This window comes from Oryzias latipes, chromosome 21, assembly GCF_053564925.1.
Source record: "Oryzias latipes strain Hd-rR chromosome 21, Olatipes_Hd-rR_3.1".
In the NCBI taxonomy this organism is placed as follows: domain Eukaryota; kingdom Metazoa; phylum Chordata; class Actinopteri; order Beloniformes; family Adrianichthyidae; genus Oryzias; species Oryzias latipes.
In genome coordinates, this window is record NC_136257.1 from 28,305,649 (window position 1) to 28,317,702 (window position 12,054).

Below are 12,054 nucleotides of genomic sequence, written 5' to 3' on the forward strand. Positions count from 1 at the left end.
AAACGTGCGTAGCGACGAGTGAACACAAGAGTTTTGAACATGAAAGGCCGAAACTGTCATGGTGGAGGGAGGCTCGAGAGCCGGTTGGACCCAGACGCAGAGGCGGAGGCATGAGGATCAGGGCTAGTGGGTTTAATTCACAAAAAAACAAAAAGCGCTGCAGAGCAGGATGTCAGAACAAAAACAAAAACTCACTGTGGCGTGGCGTGACGAGGAACATGGCATGACATGAACACCAGACAGGAATAATGGACCAACATAGGAGGAAGGCAGAGACAAGACTTATATACAGACAGGGCAGACAAGACACAGGTGAACACGATTAGGGCAGATGGGGACCAAAGGAAGTAAAACTCAAGAAACATGACAAGACAGGAAACTTTTCAAAATAAAACAGGAAACAGAACCAAACAAGGCAGGACAAGAACTAAAGCGAAAAACAAGACACAACAAACTGAAACCATGACAGTACCCCCCCCTCAAGGAACCGCTCCGAGGTTCCAAAAAGTCACTTGAGGGGGGGATGCCCGGAGGACAAACTTCGACGGGCAACATAGTTGAAAGAGTCCGGAAGACGGCCGGGGGGGCCGAGCGGTCAGGCGTGGAGTCGTCGGGCTCTGGCGGGTCGGGCCAGCAGTCGGGCTCTGGCGGGTCGGGCCAGCAGTCGGGCTCTGGCGGGTCGGGCCAGCAGTCGGGCTCTGGCGGGTCGGGCCAGCAGTCGGGCTCTGGCGGGTCGGGCGTGGAGCCGGCTGGAGGGTCAGGAATGCCCTTGGAAGCGGGGACCTGTCGGGGTGCAGGCGGCACCCCCCTGGGAGCCGGGACGCGTCGGGGTGCAGGCGGCACCCCCCCTGGGAGCCGGGACGCGTCGGGGCGCAGGCGGCACCCCCCCTGGGAGCCGGGACGCGTCGGGGCGCAGGCGGCACCCCCCCTGGGAGCCGGGACGCGTCGGGGCGCAGGCGGCACCCCCCTGGGAGCCGGGACGCGTCGGGGCGCAGGCGGCACCCCCCTGGGAGCCGGGACGCGTCGGGGCGCAGGCGGCACCCCCCTGGGAGCCGGGACGCGTCGGGGCGCAGGCGGCACCCCCCTGGGAGCCGGGACGGGTCGGGGCGCAGGCGGCACCCCCCTGGGAGCCGGGACGGGTCGGGGCGCATCCAGGAGCACCACAAGATCAGGCTGTGGTGTGTTCGGGACCACCACCGGAACAGGAAGGGCTGGGGTGCATCCAGGACCACCACTGGCACAGGATGTGGTGCATCCGGGACCACCGCCGGAACAAAAACAGGACGGGGACGGTGGCGGCGACGACCCCCCCTCAGGGCAAGACGGCTCCCAGTAAAGTCCTGGTGGCTCCCACTCCAGGGATATGAGGCAAACTGGGCCTGGTCATACACCCAGTATTCCCTGGTCCGCTCTGCTTCTTGGCAGAAAGCCTCAAGCAGCTGCATGTCCCGCTCTGCTGGGTCCAGAAAATTAGGTTGGTCCATTCTGTCATGATGGAGGGTGGCTCGAGAGCCGGTTGGACCCAGATGCAGAGGCGGAGGCATGAGGATCAGGGCTAGTGGGTTTAATTCACAAAAAACAAACAAAAAGCGCTGCAGAGCAGGATGTCAAAACAAAAACTCACTGTGGCGTGGCGTGGCGTGGCGTGACGTGGCGTGACGTGGCGTGGCGTGGCGTGGCATGGCGAGGCGAGGAACATGGAACATGGAACATGGAACATGGAACATGGAACATGGAACATGGAACATGGAACATGGAACATGGAACATGGAACATGGAACATGGCATGACATGAACACCAGACAGGAATAATGGACCAACACAGGAGGAAGGCAGAGACAAGACTTATATACAGACAGGGCAGACAAGACACAGGTGAACACGATTAGGGCAGATGGGGACCAAAGGAAGTAAAACTCAAGAAACATGACAAGACAGGAAACCTTTCAAAATAAAACAGGAAACAGAACCAAACAAGACAGGACAAGAACTAAAGCGAAAAACAAGACACAACAAACTGAAACCATGACAGAAACCCCATATACATGCGTTTGCAGAGGCTGGCATTGGCTGTTGATTCAGTAATTCAATTCAATTCAATTCAATTCAATTCAATTCAATTTTATTTATATATCCCAAATTCACAACAACAGTCGTCTCAATGGGCTGCAGAATATTGCTTAGATTCAGTAACAAAGAGTTTTGGTGTATATTTGGTAAAAGATCCCAAAACAGCTTAGCCTCAGGTCTAAATGCTGATGTAACTGCAGGTTACAGGACTTTAATATAAGAAGACAAACGGTCAAAAAAGGTTATTTTTTTCCATTCACTTCTTCTGTTTACTGTATGATCAATTTTCAAATAACTACTCATTTAACAGAGGATTATGAGTGATTCATATCTTAAGCACAGAAATAGACAAACATTGCAAGATGTGGGAGGAAACAGAAAAAAAGATGATTTGTGAAAAATAGTAAATTTAAGTTTTTTCATTATGTAAGCTTTAACTTTAAGGTCAAGGTCCAGTCATCCAGTCTTTAAGAATACTCTTTATATTTGTTTCCATCCACGATTTATCTTTTTCTTTAAATATGTTTTTTTTTACATTGATTTTATAGTCATTATGATTAGTTCATTTATTTTTGTTGTCTCTTGCAGGTATGTAATGCTTCTGCTAATATTGTTTGCCATTCCTGGAGTGGTTATGATCATTGCCTACGGACTGATCTCCAGGGAACTTTATCGAGGAATCCGGTTTGAGATGGGCCAGAAAAAAGACTCTACTGGTGAGTTTATGCACGGAAAAAGAGCAGAGACACAGGAAATTTTGAAGATTTGAGAAAAAATAAAAAATCACCTTGTGCTTTTTCTGTAAACACCCAGGTACTTGAAATTTTCAAAATGAAGAATAGAATTATTTTAACAACTCTTTAACTGAACAGGAATAGGTGGGTTAGAATAGTAAAAAATACACTAGATTTATATTTTTCACAAGTGTCTGTACGGTGCACATGCACCTGCGGGTTTGAAAGTGACCTTCTGTAAATAAATTTATGTTTAAACGCATCTCTTAATGATGTCAAAGGCCGACTGCAGCAGAGCAAAAGAGCGGAAAGTTGCAAACAAGCAGTTTTGTTTGTAATGAACAACCTACAATTAAGCAGTGACTCAAGCAAAGTGTCTTTCCCGTTGTCACCGGCAGAACATCAGAGCTGAATGTCACTGGCTGCACACAGGCCACCAGGTTTTCTTTGGAAAAGGTGAATGGAAAATGTTAAGCTGCTTTGTAAATAAAGTTTTTTAGAAAGTTGAAAGACTGTCTTGACGACTTTCAAAGTCAAAGTAGCCGTTTTTTTTTTTTAATTTGCTGTACAGTGTTTTCTTGTTTGTTTTAGGGATCGCCTACAAATTTTATACATGTATTTCAGACAGATTTCAATCAATTTTTACATTTTTCTTTATTTTGTTTAAACTCTCAAACTTCAAACTTTTCTAGAAAAACAAGTCCAGTGTTATAGAATGCAAAGGTCGGCTCACAATCAGCGATTTATAAAGATTTAGTTGGCTGATTGCATTTTGTGCAGGAGAAACGGCCCAGAGAACATTGATTGACAAGGCTTACAGCCAATCAGGACACAGAAGACAAAAAATAAAAAAGCAAAATTGCAAATGGCAAATAACTGTTCAGAACTGAAGGTGAAACATTCTAGAGAAACTACGTTTAAAATGACAGTTTGTTCTCATTTATCATTTGCTTCTAAACAAGAAACATGCAAGATGGGATCAAATGAAAAGATAAGCCATTAGAAAAAAAAACCCACATGTTTTTTATTTGACTTAACTAAAAAACCAAAAGTAAGCACAACCCTCAGCTCCCTCAGGACTGGAGAATTTTGTTTTACAAAATCTTCAAGAATTTTTTTGGTCTGCATGCAGCTGATGTACAGAAAAACTGCAATAAACGAGCAGATGTTATCAAGATGGATTTATGTTAACTGTGTGAGATAGTGTTTTTCTAAACCCTTTAAAGGAAAATAAAACAACCTATCGAGTTCTTTTTTTCTAATGGTTATCTTCTAACTAAGATAAAAACATCAATATTTCAGTAGAAATCTGATAAATCAACATGATAAACAAGTTACCTGTAATTATGGAGATTTTCAGAATGCTTTTTGCACTTCAGATAGGTGTAAAATCAAACAGTAAAAGAAAAAAAAACATGAAAATTATTTGAAATTCATAAAAAATGTAGCCTTAAGTATCTCAGTCTCTCAGTCAAGGGTTGCCTTGAAACCCTTAATGTGTGTTAATTATAATTTTCGTCATTCAAAGTCAAGCAGGATTATGAAATAATGACAACACACAGTAAAGTCCCCTGATGGATAATTACTGCAGCTCGGCAGGAACAGTGAGTCATTTTGTCTTCCATTAGGGAGAATGGATGTTCACAAAAAACGGAAAAAAAAAGCAAATCAGCTTTTCTTAAGTTTTTGAAAATAGTCTTTTTAGCAGAGCAAGCCCAAATTTACCGTAATTTCCGGATTATAAACCGCTACTTTTGTCACACGCTTTCAACCCAGCGGCTTATTCAATCATGCGGCTCATTTATGCATTTTTTTCTTTTTCTTTTTTTAATGCATTTTTTCTAACAACCGCGAGGGGCGCACGAGCAGAAAGGGTTTGAGTGAGACAGGGGGAATACGGTATATGTGTCGATGAAGATGCATGTTTAATGTAAATTCCTGCTTTGTGAATGAATACCACGAACAGACCCTCATCATGGAAAATGCAAGAAGAAATGCATATGACGCAGATTTCAAGTTAATTAGCAGTGTGAAAAAATCCACCATGACCAACGGGTTTGGAAAAGCCGGTCTGCTGCTTGACGGAGAGGACAGCGCAAGCTCAGGAGAGAATTTGCCTGGATGAGGATGAGAGTGACACTGACAGCGTCAACGAAGGAGACACTGAAAGAGTGTGTGGCGAGAAATGTTTGACGCTATTCCACTCCAACACTGAGGAGGAAGACTTCCATGGTTTCAGTGCACAGAAGGAACATGAAGAAAGTCTAGGTGACTTTTACATTTATATTTTGTAACCCTTGTGCTATCCTAGGCACTTTTACATTGGGAGTTGGGGTCATCTAGACCCACTAGACAGTGCTCTGAACCTTTTTTCTCCAATGATTTGTGATCTTCACTGGTGTCCATGGATTACATGAAATCTTTCCACCTTTATCCACCTTTGTCATGGTAGGGAGAACACGTCAATGCAAGGGTGGGGTCATCTAAGATAGCACAAGGGTTAAAGCAGCCCTGTTAGTGCTGTGTTACGGTGTGTCACTGTTGTGGAAGGAAACTTCCGGTGTCTATAAGTTACTGCTGCTCTCTATGACTTTTACTGGTATGTTTTTTTTAACCAGCCCTGTTAGTGCTGTTTCTACCATATTGCTGCCGTGTTACTGCCGCGTCACAGGCACTGTTTGGAAAGAAAAGCTCAGGTATATTATTCAAATTTAGAAAACTCTTTCTGTGTACCGTCTTTCTTTGTAAATATACCATGTGTTGAACCTTTCCTGCGATTACTATTTTCTTTCTGACGGTGGTTGGAAAATGCAGGGAGATCCTCTATCTTCCTTCGGGTTTCACTTTAGCGTTCGGACCCTCAGAGCCTCCAGGGCGGGTTAATAAAGAAGACACTTCCGCTGCGCACTCTCGCTCCCTCTTGCGCTGCACGAGCTCTCCCCTCCTTCAGCTCCCTCCTCTTTCTTACACTAGCGCGCGGTTTCAGCACATACACATCCTCGTTCTACAACACGTTTCAATGTGGGCACATGCGGCTTATAGACAGGTGCGGCTAATGCATGTACAAAATGGTTTAAAAATGTAATGGGTGCGGCTTATAATCAGGTGTGCTCTATGGTCCGGAAATTATGGGTACCAATATTGCTTAAAAAAAGGGAATAATATAAGCAGTCCAAAGTATCCCAAAGTTCTTGTCACTCGGTGAGATTGATTTTTTGCTTTTTCTTTTTGCTTTTAGAGTAAACTTGTTTTTCTGCTATTCAAAAATGAATACGTAAATCTTATTTTTATCATCAGCATCCGGGATTGGTGAGTAATTGAATTATGGTAGGACAGAGCTCATTGTGTTCTGCCCTTTTGTGTTTTGTGAGTTTTCCTGTATAGTGCAAAATACAAGAAAAGCAGAGCTGGTGTTTGATATTTCAGAAAAGCCTGTTAGCTGTGAGAAAAATCCAAAATTGGAAAGAATTAGAGTTCCTCAATTCTGTAGACGACTAGATCTGTGTACATCTTTTGTTTAATCGTCCAACCTGGAATCTGGCTCTAATCTGTAAGCCTGGATGGCTCCAATATTGCTCGCCATTTTTGCTGCACCGCTAATGTTAGGTTGAGGTTGTGAGGGGCTCTAAGCTAGCGGGAAAGCATTTAAACAGATGGATGATGGGAAACTTGGGCTTACTCCATGCTAACAGTTCGGCTCACAGTTCAGAGGCAGTTTTCGATTGAGCTACTGCCGCTCTGCAGAAACTATGTCCTAGAAAACAACAGCTTTTTTTTTTTTAAAGAAATGCCATAATCAAAAATAAAACATCACCGGGAATGCTTTTAAAAGAGATCAAACAATGAATGGAGTGGACCTTTAAAGGTTATGGTTTGTGTATTTGTTTTTCGTTTTTTTTTCATACCTGTCAAGTTTTTAGAAGGCTGAGCACATTGTGTAGTTTTTGGTCTTTTTTTGTTTCAGTAATGAGATATTAGTTCCTGGTTCATTAAAATGAAAATCAGTTGATTTTCCTTGTTATTCTTTTAGGGAAAAAAAGTAAATAATAAAAAAAATATAAAATAAAAACGTTGACGCTTCTGAGTTAGTAGGTCAGGTTTTAAACAGAATGTTGAAGTGCTCAGTAGTTAATTCGCACAGAAATAATTTGTGTTTTCCTGCTGTTCATGCAGATGTGAAGAATGGCCTGACCTCAACCGTGTCTAATGTTAGCGACGATGGAGATGGCTGTTATGTTACTGTGGTCCAGAGGCCCCACTCAATGGAAATGTCCACCATGGCTGCATCAATCAGGCAGGTAAAAGCGGACAGACCACGCAGCAACACGTCAGAGGCCAAGCTGGAGGCCAAGAAGCGAGTCATCCGTATGCTTGTGGTCATCGTCGTCCTTTTCTTTCTCTGTTGGATGCCTCTGTACTGTGTCAACACCTGGAGGGCTTTTGATGACAGCTCCGCCACCCGTGCTCTCTCCGGAGCACCTATTGCTTTTATCCACTTGCTGAGCTACACCTCCGCCTGTGTCAACCCCATCATCTACTGCTTCATGAACACTCGCTTCCGCAAAGCCCTGCTCTCCACTTTCTCGTGGTGCGGCGCTCCCTGTCGTCACTGCTGCCGCCGTCGTGGGCTACGCGACATCGAGGAAGACGTTATGGCAACGGGGGCCTCCATGTCAAAGTTCAGTTACACTACAGTCAGCACCATGGGAAACTGCTGAGAGAGATGTGGACACAATCCAGAAGGGACAGTTACCACGGCAACACAGCATCTCACAACCCTTGTTTCAGGCCAACACTGTGCTCATTGGGACAGTAATGTGAAGAGGGGAAAGGGACCATTTATTGTAGCATTAAAACAGCATCGTCTATTACTGTGAGTGAAGGTATGTAAAGATTATTTGACAAAAGTCCATTTTTGAGTGTAAATACCCACATATATGAAGAACTTTGTGTGACTCATCTCTGTTGACCAAGAAAATTCTTGACTTGAATGTTTACAGTAAGGTTCATGCGTGTCTGTGTGGGAGTGTGTAATGGCGAGGATGTGTTTCACTGCATTCTATGCTACAGGTTTTCTTAATGACGTCTATATGTTGCTATTTTAAACTTATGTGTTGCTGTTAGTTGCTGGAGTGGCTCTGTGTTGATGTAGGTAAAGCGGCTGCCTTGTGGACTAAGTGCCTGCCTTTAAATACTGTTGCTGCATTAATCTCATATTGATCTGTTGCATCTGTTCCTTGTGTAATAGCTGCTGGGACACTCTTGCTTTTTGAGTTTCCTCACTACAGCTGGTTGGTAGGCCCTGTTACAGATGTTTTAAAGCTAATTCCAGAGACTTTTTATGAACATGCTCTCCTTATTGAGGAGATTTTTAAGCAATTAGTTGAAGGGTTGGCATGAACTTTGAGCTACATCTGCTTAACTGCAGTTTAGCTAAAGAAGTTGGAATGTTACCCTTAAAAAACACTTTTTTTTCTTTGCTGCTCTGGAAATGTTGTCTCATGCACTGACCTCGTTTCTGTACTCCATACTTTCTCCTGCATCCATGGAAATGTGTCTCAAATAAAAAAGACGAATCGACAATGTCAAATGTATTGACCTTTGAATGGTCAAATTTGATTATAAATGCATAAAATTAAATCATCTGATCCAAACCCATTGACTGTATATGAGACCTGGACCGAGTGAGCATGACGTCACTTACTTTTGCCTCCAACAAAATTAAGTAAATTCAGTCCCCATTTTTTTGCCAAATGAATGCCACCATATTGAAGCCAGACATCAGTGTGAGTCAACATTTCTATGGCAACCACTCCCGCCAATCTGGAGTGAACTTGTTGGAGGTCCACACCCTCACCTCTTGAATTTGTCAATCCATTGTTTGGTGTGAGAACACATACTTTTATTGAGGCATCTAATTTGCACTACAGAAAAACTATCCTGAGTAGAACTAGAATTGTTATTCTGACAAATAGTTATTTCTAAATAGAATTCTATGGGATTTTGGCTTCTTCGAGCCAGCAGGTACTTCCTGTTTAAAACGCCAGGGGGGGAGGTGTCACAAGTCCATTTCTCTTTACAGTCAATGTCCAAACCACCTTTGTGAGAAATAATTTGAGTTCACATCAGACTGAAGAGTCAGTTTCTGTGCATTTGAGACGTTTCTGAATAGAAACTTTAAGCTCAGCCTCAACGCTTGTGCAATGCGTGAACTGCAAACGGCAGTGTTCAAAACCAAATTCATCATTGGTTTTGCTGTGGAAGCCAGAATAGAAAAAAAAAGAGAAAAATACATGGAGATTCTTAAACTCAATCTTTCGTTCCTGGCAATTTGCATTACCCTAAGGTGAAAGAAAAATGCACGCTATAAGCACGTTTTTGTGTAAATAAACTTGGTATAAACATATCCTGGAAAAAAATAAATATTTATAAATCTGAGGTTTCTGAAAATTGAAATACAATTTTTTTTTCTTTGATGCACGAACCCAATATTTACATCTAATATTTACAGGGCATTTAGTGCACTTAGACAGTTGAAAAGCGTCGAGCTTCATTTTAGAGCCAGCATACGGCTGGAATGAATGGGTGTCAGAGTGGAGCCCAGCTATTTGTTCTGGGTTCACCTGCAGAGCAGAAGCCTGAATTTAGGGTCCTTTCTTGTCAGCTCTGCTTGTCGTGGCTGTTATTCTTGGGCCTTGACTCACTCGCACACTAATTGTGTTAAAAAGTCAGCCCTGCCAGGTGCAACAAGTGAGGAGATTTTTCTGAGTGCAGCAAAACACAGTGCTGTCAGTGTCGCCGTTTATGATGAATGACTTGCTTTTGTGGGTTTTTTTTCCTAGGCAGTCATAAAATGATTTTCATTTCTAAAGTGAAGCACAGACTTTGTGTTTAAATAATATTATTCTTAATTACGGTAAGGATGGCAAGGACACACGCCAAAACCTTCATTAACAAATGCAAAATTAGGAACATTAACATCCTGTTAATGCTGTCAAACACAAAAATCTTACATTGATGCCCTAATCAATTAGTATAACGCCAAACCTACACTGGTCTGCCTGCAGTGCTCCTCTGTTGCGTTGTGTGGGGAGTCCGTGTCACAACTGTCAGTCATTTTACACAAGCTGCGTTTCCATAACACATAAGCACTTTGGGTAACACTTTATATTAAGATTCCTTAACAAGCTCTGTTAACACATTAACAAGCATTATAAATGAATTTATAGGGTGTTAGTAAGACATTTATTAGTACAATAAGTCTAATAAGGTTTATTAAATTACTTAGTTAACACATTTACAAGCATTATTATTAGGATGTTTTCAAGATGCTAATGATGCATTTACTGATATTATAGGTGCCTAACAAATGTGTCAGTGTTAATAAGCTTAATAAGATTTATTAACAACCTTTGTTAACAAATTAAGAAGTATTATTATTGTTTGGGGTTCTAGTAAGATATTTATTAGCATTATAGATGCCTGACACAAGCCGAAGTGTTCATAAGTTTAATAAGTTTTATTAACTAACTTAACAAATTAATAGGCTTTATTAATGTGTCAGATGCTAGTAAGATACTTATTAGCATTATAGATGCCTTGCAAATACCTGAAAGTGTTAATAAGATTTATTAACATCTAAAGTCAGACCATTGTCTTCTAAATCCATATTACTAAACTGCTTATAAGCTTTACAAATGTATTAATTAACTCTGTTAATAGTTTATTAATTGTTTTGCAGCACCTCATCTAAAGTGTGGACGTATTTTAGCACAAACAACCACAAAGCATAAAGATTGTAAAAAGAACTTTATGACATTAAAACAGACTAAACATACACAAATCGTTCTGTAAAAGATATATAATAATTTAATTCAGACAAATAATTTTTTAAAAAAAACATATATACTGGTGTTGGATGACTAGCATCATAGCTAATAAGGATAAAGTATTAGCATCTATCCTGAGTGAAACATTCATTGCAAATCCCATCACCAGGAGACAATTCTCTGCATTCAATGCCAACTGCATTCAACCACTGTTGCCTTGCTTCAAAGTCCACTAGAAAGTTGCACAAGCCAGTCATTTTTGAAGAACGAAGACAATAAACCTACAGGAGCCATGCTAAAGCTAACACGCTAACCTGCCCATCTATGAATCAAAGATGGGCAGGTTAAGCAATGTCACCATTGGCTAATGAATCTGTCAATCAAACTCATCAGCAAAACAGGCGTGCTCACTTTCAGCCAATTGAATGGCCTCTTAGACTTTGCTTTCACACAGGTGACGAAAAAAGCCCCGCCCATCTTTGATTCTGTACCGGTCGGTCGTTAGCGTGTTAGCTTTAGCATGGCTCCTGTAGGTTTATTGTCTTCGTTCTTCAAAAATGACTGGCTTGTGCAACTTTCTTGTGGACTTTGAAGCAAGGCAACAGTGGTTGAATGCAGTTGGCATTGAATGCAGAGAATTGTCTCCTGGTGATGGGATTTGCAATGAATGTTTCACTCAGGATAGATGCTAATACTTTATCTTTTTTTTTTTTTTTTGCTAATACTTTATCCTTATAGCTATGATGCTATAGTCATCCAACGCCAGTATATATGTTTTTTAAAAAAAATTATTTGTCTGAATTAAATTATTATATATCTTTTACAGAGGGATTTGTGTATGTTTAGTCTGTTTTAATGTCATAAAGTTCTTTTTACAATCTTTATGCTTTGTGGTTGTTTGTGGTAAAAAACGTCCACACTTTAGATGAGGTGCTGCAAAACAATTAATAAACTATTAACAGAGTTAATTAATACATTTGTAAAGCTTATAAGCAGTTTAGTAATATGGATTTAGAAGACAATGGTCTGACTTTAGATGTTAATAAATCTTATTAACACTTTCAGGTATTTGCAAGACATCTATAATGCTAATAAATATCTTACTAGCATCTGACACATTAATAAAGCCTATCAATTTGTTAAGTTAGTTAATAAAACTTATTAAGCTTATGAACACTTCGGCTTGTGTCAGGCATCTATAATGCTAATAAATATCTTACTAGAACCCCAAACAATAATAATACTTCTTAATTTGTTAACAAAGGTTGTTAATAAATCTTATTAAGCTTATTAACACTGACACATTTGTTAGGCACTTATAATATCAGTAAATGCATCATTAGCATCTTGAAAACATCCTAATAATAATGCTTGTAAATGTGTTAACTAAGTAATTTAATAAACCTTATTAGACTTATTGT

The 12,054-nt window shown here is 41.1% G+C and overlaps 1 protein-coding gene across 2 annotated transcripts in view; it reads left to right on the forward strand.

Annotated features, from left to right (window-relative positions):
• cckbrb (cholecystokinin B receptor b) overlaps positions 1-9,242 on the forward strand; it is a 31,651-nt gene extending 22,409 nt beyond the window's left edge. Inside the window, exons 4-5 of one of the 2 annotated variants that reach the window (XM_011489931.4) lie at positions 2,659-2,786; positions 6,978-9,242. In XM_011489931.4, coding sequence (XP_011488233.1) covers positions 2,659-2,786; positions 6,978-7,522 — 673 coding nt within the window. In that variant the 3' untranslated portion in view covers positions 7,523-9,242. The remainder of the gene's footprint in view (positions 1-2,658; positions 2,787-6,977) is intronic. The other variant, XM_078939712.1, reaches the window with a different exon arrangement.
• The last annotated feature ends 2,812 nt before the right edge of the window (positions 9,243-12,054 follow it).